The sequence below is a fragment of the Poecilia latipinna genome, unplaced genomic scaffold (assembly GCF_001443285.1).
Source record: "Poecilia latipinna isolate Pla-1442-1.1 unplaced genomic scaffold, P_latipinna-1.0 Scaffold426, whole genome shotgun sequence".
Taxonomy (NCBI): domain Eukaryota; kingdom Metazoa; phylum Chordata; class Actinopteri; order Cyprinodontiformes; family Poeciliidae; genus Poecilia; species Poecilia latipinna.
Genome location: NW_015113042.1, coordinates 236,189 through 263,848, shown reverse-complemented (window position 1 = coordinate 263,848; position 27,660 = coordinate 236,189). Strand labels below are relative to the sequence as shown.

The window sequence follows — 27,660 nt, the reverse complement described above, 5'->3', positions numbered from 1 at the left end:
CCCCCCCCCGTCCCCCATCCGTTTCGCTTTAACTCTCCGCGCTGTGTTTTTTTGCACATACTCACACAGACGCTTATTGATTTGGCAGTCGACATGGCTTCTCGGGTGTGGTGCAGATGCTCTGCGCGCAAAAACGCACAGAATGTACTGAGGGAGGAAAAAAAAAAGAGGAAAAACAACAACATCGCATTTGATGCATTTCACCACCGCGTATCTCCAGGCTTGTGTTTGTTGGGAGTGATTTATTTTGTGGGGGGAGAAAGAAAAAAAAAATAGGAGGAAACGCGCAAGTCTGGCGAACCCGTGTCTCCCAGCGTGACATTTGCAACATATAAACCACCCACTGCAGCAGTGCTGCCTCGGCCGCTTTGGTTGGAGCGGGCCACTTCTCTGCGCAGTATCACCTCCAGCTCAGAGGCGGACCAGGACTTTTCCTGCTTGATGAAATATTTACCAAAAATGACAGATGATGGCGACTGGAGGCCCATCTTCTGTCTGATCGGTTTTGTGTGTGTGTGTGTGTGTGTGTGTGTGTGTTTTAGCAAACACTTTATTCAATGCGGTTTGCCAATTTAAGCGAAAACACGCCCAGGATGTGATCAGATAAACCCAGCTTGGATGGCTCAGGCTGAATTCGTGGATAAATCTTAGCCTGCATGTTGATACTTAGGAAGCGTAAGTTTTTATTTTAATTCAATCCCATTTGCCCCCCTCCTCAGCCCCCACCCCTCTCTTTCCAAAGCACCCCGCGTTTACGCATTCACGCGCGCCTCGCACGTGTTTGTGCGCGTGCGTTGGCGCGGTGCTGAAGCGGACAGCGCCAGCAGAGCAGCAGCAGAAGGTTCCGGGGTCCATTTTATAAAACGCTCGCCTCGGTGTTCACTGCGCGCTTGTTTGCCTTCTCTCCTCTCTCTGCGTGTGTGGGTACGTTCCTTTGCTCCCTCTCATCCCAGGTCGGACGGATTCAGGTGTTTTTTTTTTTTTTTGTTTTTTTTTTCTGCTTCACACGTCGAGCATTTGCAATTAGAGAGCGTTATGCAAGAGGGGAGCAGGGGAGTGACGGGCCTTGTGTTTCAGATATGGCTGACGGTCCTGTTCAGGCTTTATCCACCTTCCCTTAGTCACAAGCTGAAACATGCAGGTGCTTCGTCGTTTTGGTAACGTCAGAAAGTTCATATGTTTCAGCAATTAATGCCAAAAAGGGGAAGCCCGTGTGGCATCAATTCATTACATTCAGAGTCAAATGTCTTAATTGTTTATTTCTGTTAATCTGAATCATTATGACTTGCAGTTTCTAGAGTATTACATATATGCTTTTAATAATAAAGAAATATTATCCTAATGTGGCCTAAAGACTGCTGACCTGATGGTGGCCCAGCACACAGTCATATCATCAACAAACAGTTATTTATATAATATTTTACAACACCCAAAAGACGACCAAAGTGCTTTACAGCAAAAATAAAACAGAAGTAAGCAAAAAATCACGACAAGTAAACTGAAAGCATGTAATCACAGTGCTGCTAGTTATTAAAATGTATTTAATTCAGTATGTTTTAAGTCCAGACAGAGTCCTGGGTCTACAATAGGGGGTTAACTGGTGGGTAGCAGGTTCCACTGATTTCATCACTGGCAAAAAAAAAGAAAAAGCGATCTTTAGCCACAAAAGGACATTACTAAAGAAGTTTGATGTTCGCAAAGTGCTACTTATTAATTGACGTGTGGCAGAAAAAGGGATTCAAACATTAGGGAGAACAATAGCTTGGAGGAGATTCAAAAAGACGGCAGCTGGAGTCAGATGTCTCCTACAACTGTCTGATTCCTGATCCAGAAACAAGGCATCTTATCTGGGCTGAGGAAAAGATGACTTGACTGTTGCTCAGTGGACCAGAAGTCCTTCTCAGATGAAAGTAAAAGTTTGCTGATCCTGATTTTATTTACAGTAGGACTTGTTCACATTGTCAAAAAATACCCCCCCACCAAAATCTGGTTCAATGATCCTGGTTTCATCTGTTTTGTCATCAAACTCACCTTGGCTAAAATCCACACAGAATCTGTGGAGTATCATCAAGCTGAACACCAGACCCAACGATGCAGACCAGCTGAAAGTCAATGTTAAAGTAACGGAAACTTTCTTAACACCTCAGCAGAATAACAGATCTCCTCTGTGCCATGCAGCAATGTATGTAAAAGGAGGCCAAACCAAGTATTGAGCCCATACGCTACATGTGCATACGTTGCAGAAGGCTGACATTCTTTTTTTTATTAAAAACCTATTTAGGATTAAAAATCCTTCAAGTATGTATTACGCAGAACTCCTCAAGTAGCCTCGCTTTACCAGTTCTATTTAAAAAAAATCTACTAATAAGCAAATTTTGCTTTCCAATTATTAATCAAAAAAATAATCAACACATCAGCCCTATACTGTATTGATGTTTAAGTCAAGCAGAAACTGCTGAGCTTTTCACATATTGGTGTTAGAAATATGTTTCAGCTGCAGATGCTTCCTTTCCTATATATTATCACTAAAAAAAAAGGAATTTAATTATTGATTTGCATTTCCTTATGTACTTCTATGTGGTAACTGAAAAATCTGCAGAATGTGGTATTAGCCGATTAATTGCTAGAATAATTGATTCCTGAAATAATCGTTAGCTGCAGCCCTGTGTTCGTCCATCACTGTGTGGTTTAGTTTGCAGAGAGGATCATCAGGACTTACCATGCTCAACTTAAACATGCTTAGAGTCAGAAAAAGTTGCGGCTAACATCCTTGCAGATCCCACACATGCTGGATCCAACATGTTTAGACTTCTTCCTTCAGATCAACACAACAAAGCGCTGCCATAGAGGCAGCTTTCCCCCTCAACCTGAGCTACTCTGCTGTGAAACAAAGTAATCAGATCTGCATTGTGATCAACTGCTTTTAAAAATATGAAAATATATGGGAATGTATCTTTTAAATTTTTTTAGCATGTTTTTCAGGATTCTCCTTCATGCTCCTTCCTCTTTCCTTCCACAGCAGCTTGAGCAGGTGTCCTGATACAAGAAGCCATGTCAGAGAAAAAAACAAACAAAAAAAACCCCTGAGTCATGCAGCCATCAGGCCTTTCTTTCAACACTTGCACAGCTCTTGAAAAAAATCTTAACGAGTGAAACCGGGGATCACTGCAGAGCCTTCTGTCCTTCTCGGAAGAAAAAAAAAAGTAGTCGTGTGTTTCTGCTGCACTAAAATGATAAAATACCATGATGTCTATAGCTTTTGTTTGCTCCTGTTCTAGAAATATTAAATGCAGTAAATGAGCCGAGTTACCTAAAATAAAAAGAAGTAATGAACCATTTTATCATCATTTTGTTAAAATTCTGGATAAAATTCTTTCACAAATGTGTTTTCTGCGTTTATTAAACACCGCCGTGCTTCATGACCTCATCACCTTCTGTTCTCGCAGAGCTGCTATTGTGGATGGGACAAACCTAATGACCAAGTAGCTGCAGGATGAAAACATGGCTGCACCCCTTCTTGCACCGCCAGGACCTGATAGCTTCAAGAAGTTCACGAGGGAATCTTTGGTGGTCCTTGAGCAGCGCCTCAAAGAGGAGAAGAACAAGAAGCCACCCAAGCAGGACAGCAGCTACCGCGACGACGATGACGAGAATAAGCCCAGACCCAACAGCGACCTGGAGGCCGGGAAGAGCCTGCCCTACATCTATGGGGACATCCCTAAAGGAATGGTGGCGGTACCACTGGAGGATTTGGATCCGTTCTACCTGAACTCTCAAAAAGTGAGTTGTAGAAGACCCTCCTCTAAGGGTCTTTTGATTTTTGTTTTACTTTTGATGAGAACTGGATGGATGTTTCTGGTTGGTGCGGTTCGCCAGGGTGCCGGGACGCTCCGATTAGACTTTTCTTGGCCGATATCGATGTTGACAGATTTTTATTCTTGAGACTAAATTACTTGAAAGAGAAGAAAATGTGCTGCTGGTATTTTTGGTAGAAGCAGTGGTTTTTAATGCAAAAGAAAAAAAAGTTTTTTTTTAATAAACTCGCATGGAAAGAGCATGCCGTTTGTTGATAAGTTTGACTGTAAATGGGGGGGGGGCGAGTTTTGTGTTTTGGATTCATTTTTTTGAAACTCAAATGTTTTAGTACTTCACTCGATAATCAGAGGAAAACTATTAATTTTGAATCTCTGCCACGCCAGGACACAGACATTTTCAGGCGATACCAATCCAGATTGTTAGAGAAAAAGTAAACTACTAACTCCATTAGTTGAATTTGAGATATTAACTACTTCTGTCACGTAAAAGTGTGTTTCAGCAAGTATTCAGCACGGTTTTAGGGATTGGTTGCTCTTTCTCAAGCTGCCAAAATCACAAATTAAATCTATTATAAACCGGGGATTTCATTATACATGATATCAATCACATGCCATCACATTTCACCCTTCGTGCTTGGCCTGTTTTTTCTTTATATGCTACGTAAAAGGCTCTCTTTGTTGTTTGTTGGAGTTTTTGACATGAGAAAATCTCTGTGATGATCAATCAGGCTCATTGCAACCGAATACAGATGTTTTCTATGGTAACATTATTTCAACAGAATTTTTTGCAATGTGCGGCGTTTGCAGTTATTTTGGTAATCTGTTTCATTTGAGCACAAATAATATTTCTTTGAAGGAGCGAGAGGAGAGCCGCTGTCTCCGACGTGCTCTCTGGGGCCTTTGAGGAAAAGGTCAGGGACAGCTAAGGTTGAAAACCTCCTGTTCCACATGACGGCGCTTCCAAATTGTTCTGGAGTTAATCCGCTGCAGGAAGAGGAAGCGGAGACGACTGTCGTCGTCTTACAGGAGGATACTTGTCTCTCTGGGGCTTCTGTCACGCCTCGCGTCACGTCAGCGTGAGCGAGGAGGCCCAGGTGTGACCTTGGCTGGCTCCGACTGTAATCGGCGACGGGTCATCCTGAAACAGCTGAAGGAGACCGAGGTTGTCTTAATGTGGGATGAGTCAGACTGAGCACGAGGGAGAGCTGTTTACGGATGTCACAAGTACAAATGACATGATGTAAAAAAAACAAACAAACAAAAAAAAAACAAGTTGTCCTTTCTTCACCCTTGCGTGGAAGCTGGGAAAATCTTTCATAAAATGGCTCTCAGTGAACTTTCCAGCAGTTATCTTCTTCTGTGACTTGTTCAACATAGAAATGTGAATAAAAATGTAAACAAATCACATACTAATTGTAGGAAATGCTGCGGAAATGTATGCACGTCCATACATTTCCGTGCATGCTGGTAGCTGGCAACGATGTGTTTGGTCATGATCAGGTGAAGTGATCGGTGTTGATTCGGGGCATGTGTGAGCGAGCGAGGGGGGTGCCTTGCGCTCCTCTTCCTTCTCCGTCTGTCTCCGTCTCAAACCTCTCCGTCTTCTCTCCGTGCACGCTGCCTGTTATGTAACGCACCAGCCCGGCGCACAAGGAGGAGACACGATTCAAGTGACACGTGGAAAACATGGTCCAGCGTTAATTGGGGCTTGTTTATTTTCCATCTTCTTTCATACCTTCATCTTTTTTCTTTCTTTTTTTTTCCCCTCCTCATTCCTCCTCTGTTTTGGTCTCGAATGCACTCTTTCTGGTTCGACTCGACTTTTGCGCCAGTCCTGTTTCTCTCTTTGTGCTTCCGGCAAATCCAATTATGGTCCATCAACCCAGCCTCATTCCGAAGGGAGAGCTGATGCCGCTTCGGATGTCGAGCGGCGCCGTGACGTCAGGTCAGGTGTTGACCTTGGTGGTTGAGCTGTGTGTCTTTGTTGTCCACAGTCTGCAGGACGGAGGGAGGGGTCAGTGGGTTCAGATTCATCTTTCACCACGGCAGGTCCTAATTTGTGACTCTCTCTCGTATTGTGCCGTAGCAGAGCCGGGTGATGACGCGGCGCAGTCCTCCCGGTTTAACTCTGTCATGATTTTTAAGGAGTTGGAGGGAAGTCAAGCGACAGAGGGAAGGAAAGGGATGAAATGGACTACATGTGCAGGGATGCATGAGCGCACCTGCTAACCTTCCTGCTGCAGCTTATTGGCTGAAGAATGCTTAAAATATAAAGATGCACCAATGGGGCTTTTTTTCCTGGCCTAACATAATTTTTGGTTTTTCTCTCAGGTTTAACTTGACAATTCTTTTTCCTTTGGGCTATAATGCATGAAAAACACAATGTGTGTCAGGTACTAGTTTCAAATGTAGAAAAAAAAAAGAAATTGCACAATTATCAGCATTTATGCAACATATTTATCCCCTAACTTTCAGCAGATTTTTATGAACCTTTTAAGGTCTGTAAGGAAAACATATTCAGAATGGATGACAACATAAAATAACAAATTTTACTCTACGATAAATTGTCCCAGAAGTTATTGTGATAAATGATAATATTGTTTTGAGACTATTTTCAAGTAATATAATGGTAATGGCTTAATAATGTAAGTGCACCCTCTCAAGTATCAATAAAAGTCAATTTCTAATGAACACTTGACACAGTAACTGGAAGATGATTTAAATATCCAAAATAAATAAACAAAACAACAAAGACTCTGTAAAGAGATCACCTGATCACCTAGTTGACACCAATGCAGCACACTGAAGCTTTTTGTCATCCAGTCTTTGGTAGAAAGAAAGAAACAACAGAAAAACAGTCATTCAAATGAAAATTATCAAGCTCATTTATCATTTATCATGCGATTAATTGATTCATTGGGGTTACCAAGAAGGTACGTTTTGTAAGCATCATAAAAACACATGATAAACTTAAACAGGACTTATATTTTTTTTACACAAACTGCATAGCATCTTTTGCAGGCACTTGGCTCTTTTTTTTGTACAGGTATATTTATTCAGAATGTACAACCATCCAATATCTACATCCGGTGCACAATAGTACATTATGTTTTTGATTGAAAAAACAAACTACAAAAATAAAACCCACCCGCTCTCTCCACGTAGCAACACATACAGTAAAAATTGCATTTAGCATTACACATGATGTATTTTTGAAAAGCCAGAAATAAGAGAAAAGTAATACGACAAAAATATTAAAAGAATTGAAACAAGACAGTGAAGATCAATAACGATCAGTCTCTCAGGTCTAATCTGGTTAAAGGCGCTTTGCTCTTTTAAAACGATTCTTTTAAACCAGGCGTGTTGAAGCAGGGAAACGTTGACCCTTCAGGGTCAAACTTGACGACCCCTGCACTCTAAATGATTTGCTCAGTCCGAGTGAATCTCGCTCTCTTAGTTTAAGTGATTTGCATAGAAATATCTTGCATAGTTAGTAGTGCCTGACATGACCATAAATATTTGTTTAATTCCAATTTCTATAGATTTCCACCTGCCCATGTCAATGTTATTATTGACATGAAATGTGAGCAAAGTGAGCAGCGACAATCGTAAAATGGAAAAAGCCCAGATTTAAGGAATGAATTCGGCGCCAGTGACGGAAAACATTCCCTGAATGGGATCTGAAAGGCTCACAGCTGATATAAATACATCTTAGTTATCTGAAAATTTACAGAGATGGACTTGTTGATGGGTGGAGTTAACACACTTTTATAGACATTGTCTCTTTGTCTTTTGCTGCAATGAGACATATTTTCATGTATTTAACTGCCTCAAAGGCAAACCAAAAGTTTCTTTTTAAATGTAAAATTTGTTCACATTAATACTACAAATGTCAATTAGGAATTTATGTGATTGACCAACAGAAAGTACTGCTGTATTTTGAAGAAAAAAAAAAAGTCTTTAGAGCGTCTTTTAAAATAACATCTGAAAAGTGTGGTGTGCATTTGTATTCAGGGGCTCCACTCTGATACCCCTAACTGAACAACCAAGTGCGAAGCTATGGCCCTCACAAATGATCTAATTAGTGAATGTTGTTCATTTGTTAACAGTTTATTCTTATTAAAGGCCTCAGATGTTTAACTGGGAATATTTGTCAACAAACAGCGTCTTGAAGACCAAAGGAGGAGCAGCAGATATCTGATGTGGGGAATTATTTAGATAGCTGTCAACTCCACAGATCGGTGAATCTTTAACGATTCACCCTGGGTGCCAGCTGCCCATCTGGACACTGCAGAGAGGCACAGGTCCACAGTTCAGACTCACCTGGGTGCCAGAAATCAGAGTACCGGCACCTCAAATTTTGCCGGATGATAAATTGTCCCAGAAATTATTGTGAAAAATGATAACAGTGTAGTTGTGAGACTGTTTTTGGGCATAAAAATGCGAGTTTGCCTTCTCAAAGACAAATAAACTTTAATTTTGTTCGGAACACTTCGCACTGGAACAGGAAGACATTTTTTTAATTTCCAAAACAAAGCACACCGACTAAAAACAATAGATAAAAAGGAAATAAAAACCACACACAACCCAAAAACACAAATAAAATTGATTATGATGTCACTAAACAAAACTGCCCTTCAAAAAATATTAATCATCAGAGCAGAAATGACCAAGCTCATTTTAATTTATCATGTGATTAATTGATTAGGGTCATAAATTGCACTTAGATGCTTTATTCTTCCTGTTCTTAAGTGTTGTTGTTGTTTTTGTGATACTGTAAGAAATGTGTGGCATCTATTCACTCCCAATTCCACTTTTGTGACGTCCCAAAGGAGGGAGACTGTGGTCAGACTGGGACAGTGTGCTTTAAGCATGTTAAGTTTTTATTCACTTTTGACCAAAACCCATAGATTCACAGAGATATAATGCCTGAGAGAGTGTGAACATTTTCACTTTCAAATCAAAGGTCGAATGGAGTAACTTATGGAATGACTGAAGTGCTTATGCAAGAATAGCCATTATAGAAATTATAAAGGCCTCTGATAAGGATTTATATTTGCACCAGCTGTAATGATAGACTAAAGGTATGAGGCAGAACAGCAGGCTAGCTCAGCAGCTCAGCTTTTGATCTATTATTGTGTGTGAGGTAATGTGAGCCATGAAATGCAGCCCATCGACCATTTACCACAGAGGCAGGGAGAAGACGCTCTGAATGGCTGCTGTGGCTGCAGATGCTGCATCCCTGCCTGTCTGCTGGCTCCAGTTTTTGTGTGGAAGCTGCTTTCCCCCCTCTCTCCTTCGCTCTCTCTCTCTCTCTGTCTGCCACCCTTCTCCTCCTCTGCTCCTTCTCATCCTGCTGTCTTTCTGCCCACCTCCGTCGCTCCGGCTCCCTCCACCCCGCTTCCCCTTCAGCCTGCCGCTGCCACAGTTGCTGCCTGCCTGCCTCGCCTGCTTCATTTGCTTTCCATCTCCCCCGCTCTCCTGTTTGCTCAGCTCCGTATTATGAAATTTTCAGTAGCTTTACAGCGGTTTAGTCATGCATTGCCAAAAAGAGACTCCATACATTTCAAGTGTTTTTGTTTTTTTGTTTTTTTTTTGGGTGAACGTGCGCCGCTGTATTTTTGGCGATACTGGAAACTCCCCTTTCCTGTTCGTTCATTCAGATTTGTGGATTAGTCTGTGTGGATCAGGAATGTTCAGCTGTTTGGGTGAAATGTCATGTCATAGTGGAGGGGAAATTTCCGAGTCTGTCATTACGTCTGACTGTGTTGTTTTCAGGAAACGTTCACGGCATATTTAAGATTGTTAATACTGCTCTGACTGAGATCCACTTAACATTTGATTTCTATCAAATTAGCGTCGTTAGCAACCATTCTGTCATTTTCTCGTCTCAGGTAAACAAAATCTTATTGCAGTGAGTGAGTTAACTTCTCAGGCTTTTTTTTTTTTTTTCTCTCCCTTCAGTCATGTGACCTCATCACTCATCTCTCATGCCTCCGCTCCTTCATCCTCCTCCTGCTTCCTCCTAGCTGAGCCGTCCGTCGTGATGCTATGCAGAACTTAATATTGTCAGGGCTGCCTTGTTAAAAGCACAAGGACCCATATCACTTGTGCAAATGCACAGTTTCATTAAAGTTTCAGGGAAATTGCCATGTTTTATTCAGACAGTTATGAGGTTACCCACAGAAAGTGGTGTGGCAGCTTCTCGCTTGTTTCCTTCAGCTAAAACGGCTGGAGTGTTTGGCTGATGGCGTAAATGAAATCAGAAACATCCTGAAGGTTCTTCCTTTTTTTTTTTTTTTAAATCAAACAATGTAAACGCCCGTGCTGCTTTGTTGACTAACTCGAACTTTTCCTGTCTGCTTTTCTTCTCTCCACAGACATTTATAGTGATAAATAGAGGGAAGACAATCTTCCGTTTTAGTGCCACACCTGCCTTGTACTTCATAAGTCCTTTCAATCTGGTTAGGCGAATAGCTATTAAAATTTTGATACATTCATATCCTTTTTGAAATGGTGCTGTTAACTGCAGCCTACAGGAGGGTTTCCTGCTCACATGCATTATTCATGGTGATATGTTCTGTATTTCTGCCGCCGATGTTTCCAGCGACTGCAGGAGAGGATCAGTGTGTGAGAGTCAGAGCACTTCCACACATGTTAAGACTGTTCAGGCAGTAGCCATTTTATCACAGAAGGAAATGGCTGGCACAAATGATGAGTCATTCTTTACAGTAAACCAAGCAAACCCTCACTATTGGTGCAATCTACCTGATTACCCCCCATGAACTGCACGAGGTTGTGCCTGACTTTGTTTGGTGGGCTTTTAAAGACTTAGTAAGAGCTGGAAAGTTGTTGGTAGATGGCAATTTGGAGATTATCGGAGTCAAATACACTCAGTCTGGTCAAAATTGCCAAATGAATGACTGCATGGAGAAATCTGATCCTGCATCTAAGTAGTGAAAAGTCTACATCCAGATGCTGTTTTTAAAACAAACTGATGTACAAAGTTTTTCAAATTTGTGGTTTCCTTTTTGACCTTCATGCCGCTTTGTTGTGACAGATGTATATATGAGATACTTTTGTTTAGTTATTTGAAAATCTTTTTGTGTCCTCTGAGACACTGAGATTTGGATATATTAATGTTTTTAAAGTTTGTTTGTTCACCATGAGTGGTATTTTTCCTTAACACATGCTCCACTCTTTTCAGCATGATCATTATGTGTACTATTTTGACCAACTGTATATTCATGACCTTTAGTGATCCCCCTGAGTGGTCAAAACAAGTAGAGTAAGTATCCTTTATCCTATCCCCACACAATATTATGAATGCATGCAAAGTGTTTAAGCATTTGTGATTCTGAATGTGCCATTCCCATTTCTGCAGCACAAAGGTAGGCACACTTAATGTACATTAACTGGAAACTGAAAACAACAGACAATGTTTAATTCATTTAAACCCTGATAGCTGCTAATATTTGGAGCTACAAATACATTATAGTTTGACATTTCTGTTTTAATTTACCATAAACTTTAGCTAAAGCAAATATTAGAAGCTAAGCTAACTAACCCCAGGAAAACATTTGGCTAATTTTATCTTCTAAACATTTTTTTTACAGCAAAAATATAATAGTATAATAAATTACACAAGAATATTTGGTTGTTAGAGTACTTGGTAACTCTTAGCTAAATGGCTGTACCTCTTTAGACTATTATACAACATTCTGTTCTAGTTGTGACGATGCTAACAGCTTAGCTTTGGATTTTAAGAGCAGCTGCTGGCTTTGTAACATTATCCTTTAATATTGCTCCATAGTGTAAACAACACAAGAATACTGTAATAATAATGCTGCTGTGTTCAATCCTATAAATATCCTTCTATTCAAAGCCTTTACTTGCCAATTCTGCTTTTAAGCTAAAACGCTAGCATCATAAGAGGTACAAGGTTGAAATGTTATGGTATAACAGCTCAGTGTTTTATTGAACAATGTTCTGCTCTGTATAACACCAATATTTTCAATTCCTGACTTTATCTAGTAGAAACTAAACAGCTGCTAATTTTAAGAGCTAACATGTTGACAAATGTTGGTCTCTGATATTAGCAGCTGCTTGACTGCAAATTTTACATCTCAAAACTTGTTTTGTTTCAATACTATTTTAGCATATACACAATAATACTATGGTCTGTGTAACAGTAGGCCTATGCATTTAATAAAGTATTAGCTGCCAATTTACTTAAATGGTGTTATTACTTATTAGTAGTTGAAATAACAGGAGGCCACTAATATTACCTTCTTTGTGAAACACAATGTTCTTTATTAACAAAATCAAACATTTTGTGTATTAATTTTTTCTATTGAAAGAGAAAATGTTGCCATTGTTACAAAGTTTCTTTTTGGTTGCTAAATTTAAATGTGTTTTCTTGGGTGTTTTAACAGTGAGTTGCTGCAGGTTCCTGTAAATGAGCCAGATTTGATCCGGTCCAGTAAACTGATCCTTTCCACACTTTTGTCTTTCAGGTACACATTCACAGGAATTTATACATTTGAGTCTCTTGTAAAAATCACCGCACGTGGATTCTGTATAGATAATTTTACATTCCTAAGAGATCCATGGAATTGGCTGGATTTCATGGTCATTTCGATGGCGTAAGTACTTCTCTTTTCTTTTGCCATTCTGATGCACAGAGTCTATTATTAAATGCGAGTATCTAAATTGATGCGTTAGTGCTTACATTTCTTGCTTTTAGAGCTTTTACGGTGTTTTCTATCTGATAACTCATCTTTGCGTTTCCTCCATTTATCTAAAACTTCTCTGGTGTTTCTCTTTGGGAATCAAAGCGGCTCTCCATCCAGCACTGCGCAATCCAGTGACTACTCCCATACCTCAGATTTAGCTTCCTCTTGCCATCTGACTGTCTGCCTCAGTCACCTTTTTGGTCTTCATCATTTGGTGTTGACATCATCTTCACAAAGACTCTTTGCCTTAGCTTGTTATTTTACATTAGGTAGATTATGCCAGTTTTTGCCCCAGAGTGCTCAGTAAATCACATTTCATTGTTTGTCGGTCTGTCTCTCACAAAGCCCACCTGTGGGGATAATTCATCTTTTCATCTTCTATATGCATGTATATAATGAGCTGTTGTAACTGTGGTTTGATCCTGCAGGTATATAACAGAGTTTGTAAACCTAGGCAATGTCTCAGCTCTGCGCACGTTCAGGGTGTTGAGGGCATTGAAAACTATTTCTGTAATTCCAGGTAAGACAGGATGGGGCGAGGGGAAGGTGGGGCGGGGTCGGTGTTAGGTGTGTGTGTCTTTCTTTCCTTTTACCTTCCACCCTTCTCCTCAGTGGACAGGCTCTGTGAGTGGCATCGTCTCCTCCCGGTTCGGTGGTGTTGTGCTCTTGGCGTGTGTGGTTTTTGTCATCGTGTTTGTTCTGTGTGTGATCCTTCCCCTATTTCAGATATATAACAGAGTTTGTGGACCTGGGCAATGTATCTGCGCTGAGAACGTTCAGAGTTCTCCGAGCATTGAAAACTATCTCTGTCATTCCAGGTGAGACTCAGTTTAAACACTAAGGCTGATCCTCGCACCCTTTGTTTTTCTACTCACTATTATTATGGTTAAAGTTATGATTTAAGCAGCAACAAAAGAATTGGAGACAGCCATGTTTTTATTTATTTTTCCTCCAAAATTATCAAAAATGGTACTAATACATTTTTGATAGGCTTTGCAGTCTCCTCTGAGGTCATTCAAAGTGTCTGCACTCTCTCTTGCCCCACCAGCGCTCTCATTACGAGGCTCGTCTCCAAGGCAGCTTGGTTTGTCTTAAATGGAACCCTGAAGTAAAAGGCTTACGAAAATCCTCCAATCACGTCGCTTCACGATCGAAAAGAATAACTTCTCATTCAATGGAAACAGTTTGATGTAAATAAATATGATTTAATTCACAATGCACCAAACTACAAATGACTCATGGGTACTTAAATGCACTAAAGCTAAATTATAAAAGCAAGCTAAATTAAAAAAATAAAAACTCTTTTATGACATACATGTGATGAATGTTGGATTTGAGAGGTAAAGATGTGTTAAAATAAGCTCTTACAGCTTCGATCTCACCCTAAATTTGAATGCAGTTATTCTTTTGTGATGTGTTTGTTTTTTTCTAAATCATAAAAGCATTTTTAAATGCATACTTTTTATTAAAGTTTATAGTTGGTTCTTGGCTTATGATGTTAGTAATACACCACCTTCTGTTTCCTGGTGATGATACATTTCTGTTAGCCACTCCTACGAATGGGAAAGAGAGACATTACATTCACATATAACATATACAGTATATGTTGATCTTTACAGTTTAGTAGAAGGACAAGCAATGAGTAAAATGCCAATGAGTAAAAGCTTAAGTACGACTAACCGAATGCTAGGCCAAGGATGACGTCCCATCGCGTTCAGTGAAAATAATGGGCGGAAAACAAAAATCTGCAAAGATCTTTGCTGAAGAGCTGCAGCCAAATTTTCAGTGTGAGATCCTGTTTTAGCAAAAAAAGGTAAAATGTCTTTTTTTTTTTTTTTACACATCTTTACCAGAGATGCTTGTGATCTTTGTAAGCTCACCAGCCCTCCACATTTATTGGTCATTTTCAGCACTTACACTCTGATTGGCTTCAAACTGTCTCAGTGTACACGTCAAAACTTCACACCAACATGGGACTTCAGCAGAATCTAAATTTGAATGCAAACTGCAATAATAAAATAAGGATAAAGTTTAAAGAAAACACGCCTGAGGTGTTTTTAGGTATCGGCGTGAATCCAAAACGTCACAGAAGTCCGGGTTCCATTTAAGCAACAGCTTCAATCCCCTCCTTTTACCTGCTTTTCAATAAGTGGATGCTCTTTTGCTTTAGCAAATACTCAACACCGCTTTTTGAGAACCAAATCAGGTTAAGAAGCACGAAGATAAAAATAGAGGACAGCTTGTCAAATTTCCCATCGCTACTTTATCTTGTCCTGAAAGAGTAATGTGTTTTGTTGCTCCTGCTTTTGCTGAAGGCTGAATTGGAACGAGAGGATTCCTGCTAGCAGGACCCAAACTGATACTTATGAATAGTTTTCTAGAGATCCCACAGAATATGTTTATTTCATGTGTATGAAGACTGCCAAGCCTAGCTTGTGAACATATCTCTTATGCTGCATGATGCTTTTCAGTCACTTGCTTTTATAATACTAGCCTATAAAGAGCTTGGCTGACAAATGGCATTGAAAGTTTGATTTGCCCTAATTTTTGTTTGGTTATCAATTTTTCTTTCTCTTTATTTTATGGGAGGGTTTTTTTCAACAGCTGTGAGACATGTTAACATTATAAAGGTTGGGGATTCAAATCATATAACAACTAAAAGAAAATGTTGACAGCATGTATTAACTATATTTTAAATCTGGATTGGCTTTGTATTCTTTATGTGGGTATTGGCTGTGATGAGGGAAAGGTAAAGTTCTAATTTAACTTATATTTTACGATCTAGAAATGTGTTTGTGGAAAAACAATTTTTCCACGTTGGGAAACAAACATTCTCCTTGCCTTTACATTTAATCACTTCTGGCGGCTGCTTTGCTTGGCATGAAAAATAGAGAAAATAAGGCCTGCTCCGTCCAGAGATGCACAATCCCTGCTAGAGGCGACGTTTTAAGAGGTGCATGATAATTATCTTTGAATAGATAATAAATAGCGTTTATGTTTTCTTGTTATGAAAGTCTCATAGTTCTGATCTGTCTAATGTATTTTATGGAAATAAAAATATTATTTACAAGAACTTAGTGGGTAATGAAAACACCGCTTTTCGTTACATGCTTTTTTGAATCATTTCAGGCTTAAGTGTTTGAAATAACGATTTTGTAAGTTCTTTTCGAAATATCAAACCACATAGTCTCTGGAAACAAATAAAATATTTCAAAAGCGTATGCAGGTTTCTCCTTGGTAAAGCTAACTGGGTGCTGGATGTTGACACACCTTTTGTTCCAAACTACTCAAAATATGAGGGATGCACGATTTATTTTAGTAAATATTAATTATCAGCCGTAATAGTATTGATCTCAGAAATCAGTATAGGCCCAAATTTTCACATTAGTGCATTCGTACAAAAACAGGATTAAATTGATTATGTGTGTACATTTTCAGTTTTTTAAATAATAAGGCTAGCAGTCTCTCCAGTGTTTAAGCTAGGTGCTAGGCTAGTGTGGTTGGGTGTTTAGATGCTTTTCATGGTGAATTACTCAATAAACTCAATCAAAATCAGTTCTGACAATCTTTTTATAAGATAAAATCCTATTTTTGAGGTTTTTTTAATAAGACAGGTGCTTCAGTTATTCTTTGGATCGAGTCAGGCCAGCATTTATTAACATTTACAAGTCAAAGCTAAATGGCTGCTGAACATAGTGTTTAGGTGTAAAGGAAGTAATTATTTTTACCTTTTAGCTTTAGAGTTACTAATCAAAAAAAGGCTTGTTTTCATTAAAAACCCAACCACTATGGATTGTTTGGTGACGTAGATTTGCTATATGGGATCTTCTCATTAAGAAACAGACGCAGCCAAGCTGATGACGCTTTTACTAACATAGCCTGAGTATGAAAGACTAAACTGAGGGCATATTTTTATTAGAACATATTGCATGTGCCGCCGGTAAAGCCCACTAGGCTGAACAGAAAAGAGGGTGTGGGTCGCCCAGCATCCCTGTTTGCGTTGCCTGTGGACCCCATTGTGAACGCTGCCAGAGGGATGCCTGTTCAAAGAGGTAACGTTGCTTTGTGTTCTCCGAAACTGTGGATGAGACAGGTCGCAGGGCCACAGTACGGGGAGTCAGTGCTTTCGTAAATGACGCCTTAAACAAGACAGTTCAAGAAAGTGCCTGCAACTGGCACTGGCATTGAATTGCTCCTGTTCAGCCTTGGAGTTTAAATGACCTGCATGTGGTTTCCAGCCCCCTGCCTGTGCCTCAGTCCCTCCTCATAGCCCCTCGTTGTGCTGCTGTGCTCTTTTCCTTATGGATTTCCTTTCACTATTTTGCAGCCCTCCCCCTCTTTTATTTTTTTATTTCATCCCTTATTGGCAGTGACAAACAAATTTTCCCTCAGTATACATGTTTTGTCTGGATCTAAAAAGAGTGGAATGGCTTCTAAATATTTCCTGTTTATTGTTCTTAAGGTGTTTTGTTTGTAATTTGTAATTTTATGAAAAAACCCCCAAAACAAAACATAAATTTACCCTTCAAGTCATTTGAAGATTAAAAGTCAACTTCTAATTAAATTTGCAGTTGAATTGAACATCATAATCTTATTGTAGAAAGATTTTTTTCAATAACAAATTAATAAAATGTATTGAAAATGGCATTAATGTTAAGCCATAATTTCTAGCAGGATTAGATTTTTCAAAGAAGAGCTTGTTGAAAATTAGCGGCTCCTATTTCACCTCCGTGGTTTGTGCACGTTTGTGTGTGCGTGTGTGTGTGTGTGTGTGTGTGTGTGTGGCTGCCCACCAGGCCTGAAGACCATTGTGGGAGCTCTGATCCAGTCTGTGAAGAAGCTTTCAGACGTGATGATCCTCACCGTCTTCTGCCTGAGCGTGTTCGCCCTGATCGGCCTTCAGCTCTTCATGGGGAACCTGCGGCAGAAGTGCGTCATCTGGCCAATCAACCTCAACGGGACTTACCTGAGCAACGGCAGCAAGGGCTTCGACTGGAACGAGTACATCAACAACGATAGTAAGTAGAGGCGAGGCGCTGCCACCGGTGACCTGGCAGCGATGTCGCGGGTGAGTCAGGCCATATGCTGGAACGGGAAAACAATATGTCGGTTTGGCAAAACTTGCTGGCTTGAAATGAAATGCTCCCGATCGAGTTTGTGCGAGCAAACCAAAGTTTAGAAATTTAAATACACAATTTAAGCTGCAAGAGACAACAAATTAAACAGTTCATTATTTGTTTGTTTATTTTTTTTCTGCAGCCAATTTCTACTTCCTGCCTGGTCAGCTGGACGCTCTGCTCTGTGGGAACAGCTCCGACTCTGGGTAAGATGACTCCTGTGTCCCCCTCATCTAAAAGCAATTATTGCTCCCAGTGACTTGCACAAGAACTCATATCCCTTCAGACATACTTACATATTATTCACACAAACTTTTGTGTCTTTTATTTGAGTTTTTTTGTGTGTGTGTGTGTGGCAGAATAAAATAAATTAGCACATAATTGTGAAGTAGCAGGAAATGGTATACAGTTGTCCAAAACTTTCATCAGATCACCAAAGTTTAGCGTACTGGCCAGCGTGCAGAATGCTTTGTGAGGCGGAGAACTAAAACACACCATTCCTATGGTTGAGATCATCATGTTGTGAGGATACGTTTTTCATCCCGGACAGTGCAGCTGGTCAGAGAGGATAAGAAGATGGATGGAGTTAAACGCACTGTAAGATAACCTGGTAGGAGCTGCAAATTCAAGCTGACTGATTTCGAGCAGGCTGTGCTAAACTGTAAGAGAAATGCATCTGAAGACATGCAGCTGTAACTGCACTGGCTCTGTATTCACTCAGGGAGGTGAAATATGCTAAAAATGCTCATCACACTTCAACTTTTTACTTAACAATTATAGTTGTGCAGGATTTTATTCATGGGTATCAGAATAAAAGGGGTTGGTGAGTATATTTGCATGCCACACTTTTGGGGGTTTCTTCTTTTGAAAAACATGCATGATTTTCCCTCCACTTTAGAATTATGCATCATTGGGATATCATTAAAAATTCAAATGAAACTTTTGAAAGGCTGTGGTTCTTATCTGTGAAAATGGAAAAAAAGAAAAACACATTAAGGGCAGTTCATAGTTTTATAAGACACTGTCCTCGGTAAACAGCGCTGGATGCTCTCCTCTCATTCTGTGCCTCTCCTCGCCTCTCAGCCGCTGCCCGGAGGGCTACATGTGCATGAAAGCTGGGAGGAATCCAAACTATGGCTACACCAGCTTTGACAGCTTCGGCTGGGCCTTCCTGGCTCTCTTCCGACTCATGACGCAGGACTTCTGGGAGAACCTGTACATGCTGGTATGACAGATGTGCTAACCGGTCCGGCATGCTTTTGCTGCACAGCGCACACCCATCTTCAAATAATCCTGTTTAAGGATTACATGAAAGTGATTAAACTATTATTACCAGATTCCAAAGGTGAATATATCAATTTGCCAAATTTTAGTCTATAAATGATCAGGTTAACTTGAATTATCATTGCAATGCTGTAACAAGAATATCGTTTTGTTTTTTGCCATTTTTGCAAAAAGAATAAAATGCCAAATATCTCCAGAAATATGAACGTTGTAAATCTAGAAGAAGATAACCGTTTCTGCTTAAATTGTGGTAGATCTCCATTTTCTTCATCTGCTACATTTGACCTGTTCAATTTAAAGTGTGCATCCCAGTCTCTCCCCCTCTGGCCAGACTTCTGGACCCTTCAGTGCTGAGTTTAATATAAAATAGTGGCAAAGCTCCTGACTTCAGCTCTATAGGATTGAGTGGAAGGGATAAATGATGAAATATTCAGAGCTTTGTAATATGTAGTGGTCATGGAGGGAAACTTTAGACCTCATTGAGATTGAGAATCATAACACGTATTTGTTTTTCTGTTTGAATTTCAACACCGAACTACAGGATGTGGCCGTTTCTGCCTTGAGATTATTTATGAGCTTACTGGATGTTCTTCTTTAGATAAATATACAATAAATCCTGACCGATTACACCGTTTCTTCGGCTTAAAGCGACCCTGTAGAAATAAATGTTGCTTCTTTTATGAAAGTACAAAAAATGGCTTCGTTTATAGTTGATGTTTGAGCAAAATTCTCCTCTTTCTTTCTCATTTTTATGTCAGGAGCTTTTTCACAGAAGCGGGTGGAGTCACATGACAAACCTTGAAGATGCAGTCAGGAACGTAGCAGCTGCATTTCTGCACAGACTGCAGTCGGTCTAGAGAGGCTTTGGTTTGACACGTGTGAAACGCATTGCAGCAATTTAGAGACATGAAACAAAAGCATGACTTAAAATTTGCGTCTCAGGACAAGAGAGAATCTGGCTATATTTGTCAGATGGCAGAAGGATGATCGAATCAGGGATTTAACATGACTTTCCAAGGTTGTCCCAAGGTTTCTAACCAACGATTTAGCCAAATAACCAAAAGATACTGCTATTTTTCTGATTACCGTATTTTCCGCACTATAAGGCGCACCTTCAATGAATGGCCTATTTTAAAACTTTTTCATATACAAGGCACACCGCATTATAAGGCGCATAGAATAGATGCTACTGTTAGTGTTGTCCCGTATTGAATGCAATTTGTTCCGTACTCTACAAATGTGGATGTGTAATAATGAAGAAGTGGTCCCGAGTACTTTATATAGTAGGCTGCCCCAGTCATTGTTTCACTCACGGTGTTGGTGTTGGTGTTGCGATATTGTGCCCAACTGCTTTCTGGGTAACACAGACCAACCGACACGCTGCCGCCGCAGTCCCTGTCTCTCTTCCCCCGCCCCCGAAGCACCCCGGATGAATGTCTAAAGCCACTTTGTAGTCATAAAGGATGTCAACAAAGTGGCGAGGAGAGCCTTCTGCAACTGGGCCGGGGCGTGGCCGGACGATGGTCACCCTTCTCCGTTCGCTCACAGCATGTTCGTGGAGAAAGTGGTGCTAAATGACCTGCAGACGACAGTCGGTAGATAGATAGGTCAAACTTTATTAACAAACCAGCGTTCTGACAACTATCCCAGCATGCACCGCGCACTTCTTCTTCTACGGGGAAAATGAAGTCGGCGGCTGCTTACCGTAGTTGCTAGACCTGTTGTGGCTCAATATTGGTCCATACATGAGGCGCACTGTCGGCTTTTGAGGAAATTGAAGGTTTTTAGGTGCGCCTTATAGTGCGGAAAATACGGTACTTCAGTTTTCTCTGGTCACATATGTTCCTATAGTACATTTGACTCAACAGAAGTAAACTTAAATCCCCATACATGTCTGCGGCACTTTTCCAGCAGCTGGTTTAATTTTTCGGATGAGTCTCGTGTTAGATGCCATGGATCTGATATGTTCCCTTTTCCCAAACACTTCTCGCTGCTACCAGACCTTGAGGGCTGCAGGAAAGACCTACATGATCTTCTTCGTCTTGGTGATCTTCGTGGGCTCATTCTACTTGGTGAACCTGATTCTGGCTGTGGTAGCCATGGCGTACGAGGAGCAGAACCAGGCCACCATGGAGGAGGCTGCGCAGAAGGAGGAGGAATTTAAGGCCATGCTGGAGCAGCTCAAGAAACAGCAGGAGGAGCAGGTAAAAATCTCTGCAAAGCCATTTTTTTTACCTCATTGAGGGAACTTGTTCAATTTGTTGGGGCTTCACTTGAATGCCCGTTTCTCTCCAGACGGCGCCCCCTGCGACCTCTGCTGGCACGGTGTCGGAGGATGCGGTGGAGGACGACGGAGGAGGCCGTCTGTCCGTCAGCTCCTCGGAGATGTCAAAGCTCAGCTCCAAGAGTGCCAAAGAGCGCCGCAACCGCAAAAAGAAGTGGCGGCAGAAGGAGCAGGAGAAGGAGAAAGGCGACAGTGAGAAGTTTGTGAAGTCAGAGTCGGACGACGGCAGCAAGAGGAGCCGCTTCCGTTTCCCTGACAACCGCTTGGGTCGAAAGTCTTCCATTATGAACCAGGTGAAATAAAATCCCAGGGCAACTATTTCTGCTTTATTTTTAATGTAGCATGAACTCTACATAGTTAAAGTGAGTCTTAAAAAACTGACATTTCAGCAGTTCGGGCTGCTGGTAGACATCCTGTAGAGGAAGTATTTAATTTTACTGGCATAAAACAAATACATCTGCCTACAGATAAATATAAAATATAGATGTGTGAGAAAACATAATAAAATTGCTCATCTTAAAAAAGGAGACCAACCAATATCCCAGAAGCCCCAATTCTGGGCTCCCCATGGGTTATCTAGCTGATTTAAGTCTATTATTAAAACATAGATATTAGCGTTTAAGATTTGAAATACACAAGATGTGGTTTTTCACATGGTTTCAAACGATGAACCTTATATTAGCTGTAGATGAAGGACATGTCCAGATTCTGAATTATTTACTGCAAAAACATGAATGTTTCAGAGAGAAACTCTGCTGCTTTATTTTTGCCTTATTTGGACTCTACTGGTTCCTACAGAGCCTTTCAAAAGCATTTATACATTTTTTTTAAAGCTTTTTAATCCCTTTGTCACATTATTACCACAGTCCCCTTTGTAACTCTGGAGGAGCAGCAGATGTAAAAATTACATCTCATTCTTAATCATTATTCCTCTTCCTCCTTCCCCGCCTGAATGCCCAGTCCCTCCTGAGCATTCCCGGTTCGCCTTTCCTCTCCCGGCACAACAGCAAGAGCAGTATCTTCAGCTTCAAGGGCCGCAGCAAGGACATGGGCTCAGAGACCGAATTTGCCGACGACGAGCACAGCACGGTGGAGGAGTGCGAGGAGCGCCGCGGCTCCCTCTTCAGCCCCTACCGGCGGAGCAGCTACACCGGCTTCCATGGGAAGAGGAACAGCACGGTGGATTGCAACGGAGTGGTGTCGCTCATCGGCCCAGGGCCCGGTGGACGCCTTCTGCCTGAGGTGAAAATAGATAAGGCAGCTTCTGACGACAGTGTAAGGAAGTCAATGAGTAGACTTATCTAGGCATGGCCCCCCCCTCTCGTCCGTTACGTTTCTTTCTGGCTCTCTTTCTTCTACTGTCATCTTTGCAAGTCCGTATGTATCTCTTGGCTAAGCGCTCGCGCCTGCCCTCCCCCAGCCCCTGCAGTGTATGCTGCCCTCCAACAGCAGGCAAAGGATGGAGAAATTTAATTTAATTACTCAGACTAGACTTAGCCATTAGCCAGCCATGCTTTCAGATATTAGGTAATCTGGGTCTGCAAGTGGCTTACAATGAATTTTGTCATAAGAAATGAATGCTTAAATATATGCTTTTCTGTGCAAAAGTCATTTCCTTATACTTTGCATTCAAATACTCAGACTTTCCTGTAATCTTTATGAAGCGGTCAGTATCCGTGTCCTCTAGGCTTTAGATGTTTTTCTTGGGGCTCAGGCATCTTTGCAGTGTTGACAGTAACAAAGCCAATATTGTGTTTGCATTAGTGCAAGAAAAAAACAAGAGCTATCAGTCTGCCTTCAGCTTTGAGCTGTAGGGGAATCACCTTGCTGCGATGCAGATATTTAACCAAACAAGCAGGAACAAATTGTGTCTTTAGCAGGCTGAACACAACTTGGTCTGAATTCCCTGAAGAGCTGAATTAAACCTGCAAATGAACTTTTCTAAGCCGATCTGAGAACTTTTAAAAAAAGAACTGCATGAAAGATGTATTTCTGCATATTTCATATTTATTTAAATACACACTAAGTTCAAACAACTACTTAAGTGTTCAACAAGGATATGAGAGTTAGTGATTAATGTAATCAAAATTTCAATTTGCTATAAAATACACTTAGGTTGTTTTTCTAAATTAAAAGAAAAGTAAATAAACAACCAGAATAAAAGGTACTAAAAAAATATTCTCTATGATTATAGATTAGAAGAGTTTTATGACAAGAAAATTATAATTTAAAATATGATCTTGACTGATTAAAGATCCAACATTTATCAAGGGTTTTATTATTCTCTTTAGAGATTAAAAAAGGGGTTTTCTCCTTAAGTTTTAGTTTTAATTGCCAACGTCAGTCTGACAGGAAAAGCAGACCGATCGGATTTGGTCTGTGAACTTTCAGAATCACAAACATCAGGGATAGAATCAAGAAGACGACTGTCTGGGTCAGATGTGCTGCTCTGCCTCTCAGAGACAACTTGCAAACATACGCTGGAGATAGTTAGCATTTTGTGTTCCTACTGTACTGTCGTCTTTCTCATGCTGGACGTGAGTAATAAGTCACTCAGTGATGGTAATAATTGGCTGAACCGTTCTTTAGACAGGCGATAAACCAAAAATATGTTGGGTACCGTTTCCAAAAAAAAAATAATAAGGTTGCTCTTTACTGTTTTCACATTGCTGCTAAAATTTTATTATTTCAAGAAAACAACAACAAATAAGATTTACAATTAAAATATGATCAATATTTAAAGTTACGACTAGCCTTCAGATTATTGACTATTATAGACTATTGGCAAGCAGAAAAGCAGTTCATGAAAGGTTCAATGTAGGGTGTTTGTTTGTACTATAATTGGTTCTTTGTGAAGCTGTTTGCTCCAGGTAAAAAACCTGGGTCATCCTCTGAGCACAGGAACCTTTTTTTATCTAAATGATTTGTGGGTCAGGTAAATGGCTTCATAAAGCTGCGTTTTCTCTGAAAACTGTTAGGTATTGTACTAAAAATGAGAAACAAATCATCCAAAGTTAAAAAAAATAAAAAAAGACATTTAAAATATCTTTAGAATGCAGAGAGGTGTGGATAATGACCGCTTCATAAAAGTCTTTTACAAAAAAGTTTGACTAATTGGAAACAGCATCTTTTAGAGGGATATATTAAGATTTTTGCATTATCATCAAATCTTATTCATCAGTTCATTTACAGAATCACTGAAACTAACACTTAGGTCAAATCCTGGTTGAAAGAAAAAATCTTTTTTATGCATAGAATGGGATGAATTTTCTGTTTAACACTCAGTTTTTGTTGGCAAAAACTACCTAATGATGTGTTAATGTGCTTCAGTGTGTTGATGTGTTCCTCCAGGCATCCAGGTCCTCTGCTATGTGTGGGTAGATCTACAGTAAGAGGCGGAGGACATAGGGGACCAGCATTGTAGAGCCAAAGACATTTTTATCTGCTGCCCTAATTCCCCTATACTATACCAAAGCAGATATAAAAGTAACACACATAGACGCACACACACACACACACACACACACACACACACACACCATCCTCTTAGGCCTTCATAAAATACCTAAAAACAAAACAAAGGAGGGCTGCTGACCTTGTCTGTCTTTACCTTTCTCTGTTTTCCAAATATCTCCCCCTGGTCAACAGTAGTAAATTAGTTTCACCTTCCTCTAGTTAGCATGGCATAAATAAGAGCCCAATTAGAACAAGCATGTTGTAGAAAAGTAGAGAAATGGTCATGTTATCCGTAGTTCTCCTCTCCTCCTTCTCTTTGACTTGGAGCATGCTCATGCATGACAACTGGATGGATCTGAACTACCTGCCTCCATATTATGACTTGATGGTTGCAATATAAGTTGTATGATTCAAAGTAAGAAGATATTGTATAACAGCATCTATTTGTTTAAGTGACATAGAAATGGCCAGAATTGGGAGACTCTTTAAAAAAAAAAAAAAAAAAAAAACATAACTGATTATATTGCAATGGCAGCAAAGCCTCCATTATTGCATGACGTGACTGATAATGCATTCATGCAGAAGCGGTTCTCCCTGCACAGTATCTCACAACCCATTAATTATCTAATCTGGACGAGCAATCGCATTCAAACACAATTAGGTCAAATAGCCCTGGCCCACTGCTCCCACTTTGGCTGAGACCTGCATGAATTTACAGCATACGCAGACATAACACGTCAAACAGGCCCTCTCCCCAGTAACCGCCCCAAAATTCTGGTTCCTCAACTACTTAGCCTACCAACGCTGTGTTGCACTTCCCTCCGCCGGCCACCGGTGGTGATGTGGGATGGGGTTCATGTCGTCTCCATGGGTGCTTGATTCTTCCTCTCCTCCTGACAGCCGACTACTGAGGTTGAGGTGAAGAAGAAGCTGTCGGGCTCCCTGATGGTGTCTGTGGACCAGCTCAATACCTCCTTTGGGCGGAAAGAGCGGGCCAACAGTGTCATGAGCGTCATTACCAACACATTAGCGGAGGGTACTGCCACTTTTAACCCAGCTGTTTTACCTGCTCTTTTCTCATTCTTCTTTAACTAGGGCTGCACTCATTGGTTGACTAGTTTTGACATGAATTTCCTGCTTATCTGCTTTGCAAATCCAACAATACCAGATACATACAGTGCATACAATTTTTTTGTATCATATTATACCATTGCATGCCTGCAGTATGCTCTCGCATGCTGTTATGTTTGGTTTTGATCTGTGATCCGCGCTATGTCTTCAGAACTGGAGGAGTCTCAGCGCAAGTGTCCGCCATGCTGGTATAAGTTTTCTAACACATTCCTGATCTGGGAATGCTGCCCAATGTGGATTAAGATCAAGGAGATTGTAAACTTGATAGTCATGGATCCCTTCGTGGACCTGGCCATCACTATCTGTATCGTCCTCAACACCCTCTTCATGGCCATGGAGCACTACCCCATGACGCCCGACTTTGAGGACATGCTGTCTGTAGGCAATCTGGTGAGTGCCAGTTTTCTGTTCCGTGTCTTTGTTATCTGATTCACTCACGAGGAATCTTTTCAACTTCTTCTCAGTAGCTCCCAGATTGGTGTTATTTTTGGACTGCAATTGGCAGCAGCTTTCATTGTCTATCTAGAGTTAAGAGAGAAAAGGGGAGAACAAAAAACAACAAAAAAAAAACAATGTCAAACTGGGTGCAGTTTTCCTGGATTTTTCTTCTCTTCACTTGCGTTCACACATTTGTTCACAGGCCTCTGTCTATCTGTTTATCTTTGATTACAAGAAAATCCTGTTTTCTGCAGTGGGAACAGCCTGTTTTTCTGCTGGTTGGCTAGCTACTGGGAGGCCAGTATTAATATTTTATGGAGCTACATTGATGAGCTCAACTAAATCTTGGCTCTCATTATTCCAGCTTACTCTTGGCAATTTTGAGGGTGTGTAAATGTGAGCATGGGTAGCCTGATGTCTATCTTCGGTCAGTTGCTCTTGCTGTAGATAGTTTGCACAAGAACAGCACTTAGTCTTTTTCAATATTTTACAGATAGAGGGATCTTTGGCCATTCTCTTTGCATAATCGCTCTGCATCATCCAGAATCCTCGGTTCTGTCTTTTGCGCTCTTCTCTCCAGGTTTCTGTTTGGTCTAGGTAATTACAGATCAGTTTTGTCTGGTGAATCTGCAAGACCCAATTGCAAATTATGTCCAGGTATTGCGAAGATGTCCTGATGCCGTACGCTATAACAACTTTCCTATGTCCTTTGGAAGAGAAGTGGGCACCTTAGCAACACAAATCGACTACCTTTATTAACAGTGAGGTCGAGGTGCATGGCTGATGGATCCCCATAAACTGTGGGATGGTGTAACTTATGGGATTGTTGATGCAAAGGAAAATTCAGAAACCAGTATGGTTGTGACTTCTGGACCACAGGCAGCACTACAATAGGTGCACTTAAATCTGCAGCTGAAAACCATGTTGCAGGCCCGTCAGGTGCCGAGGTTATCCTGTATTTGAGTCCTGATCTTGAGCTATCGCTTCCCCTTCTCTCTCCATCCTCTTTCCTCTCAACTTACTACTTAATAAATGCCGGTGTGCCAAGACAATAATAGAAAAATTGCGCTCATATCACCAACCGGTGTTTTTTGTGAACTTTCCATCGCCTCTTTTTCCTGCAGAACATGCTGCTGAACCTCTTTTATTTGTTCAAATCATGTCTCCTACCCCGTAGGTGTTCACAGGGATCTTTGCAGGGGAGATGCTTTTCAAGCTCGTGGCCATGGATCCGTACTACTATTTCCAGGAGGCCTGGAACTGTTTTGATGGATTCATTGTGACGCTGAGTTTAGTGGAGCTGGCTCTGGCTGATGTTGAAGGCCTCTCTGTGCTGCGGTCATTCCGATTGGTGAATACTTATTTTACCGCCCCCCCATCCTTCCCAACACCCCTTCCCC

General features: G+C 40.7%; 1 protein-coding gene across 7 annotated transcripts in view; it reads left to right on the top strand.

The window, feature by feature from the left end:
• The window catches only part of scn8aa (sodium channel, voltage gated, type VIII, alpha subunit a), a 63,633-nt gene that overhangs the window by 4,079 nt on the left and 31,894 nt on the right, over positions 1 to 27,660 (top strand). For 3 of the 7 annotated variants that reach the window (XM_015038027.1, XM_015038030.1, XM_015038029.1), the window contains exons 2-15: positions 3,447 to 3,780; positions 10,196 to 10,314; positions 11,014 to 11,103; positions 12,332 to 12,460; positions 12,979 to 13,070; positions 17,347 to 17,568; positions 17,810 to 17,873; positions 18,751 to 18,892; positions 20,952 to 21,155; positions 21,247 to 21,528; positions 22,196 to 22,510; positions 25,592 to 25,727; positions 25,974 to 26,212; positions 27,438 to 27,611. In XM_015038027.1, coding sequence (XP_014893513.1) covers positions 3,502 to 3,780; positions 10,196 to 10,314; positions 11,014 to 11,103; positions 12,332 to 12,460; positions 12,979 to 13,070; positions 17,347 to 17,568; positions 17,810 to 17,873; positions 18,751 to 18,892; positions 20,952 to 21,155; positions 21,247 to 21,528; positions 22,196 to 22,510; positions 25,592 to 25,727; positions 25,974 to 26,212; positions 27,438 to 27,611 — 2,487 coding nt within the window. In that variant the 5' untranslated portion in view covers positions 3,447 to 3,501. Of the gene's footprint in view, positions 1 to 904; positions 925 to 3,446; positions 3,781 to 10,195; positions 10,315 to 11,013; positions 11,104 to 12,331; positions 12,461 to 12,978; positions 13,071 to 13,276; positions 13,369 to 17,346; positions 17,569 to 17,809; positions 17,874 to 18,750; positions 18,893 to 20,951; positions 21,156 to 21,246; positions 21,529 to 22,195; positions 22,511 to 25,591; positions 25,728 to 25,973; positions 26,213 to 27,437; positions 27,612 to 27,660 lie in introns of those variants that run through there. The other 4 variants (XM_015038031.1, XM_015038033.1, XM_015038028.1 and 1 more) reach the window with 4 other exon arrangements.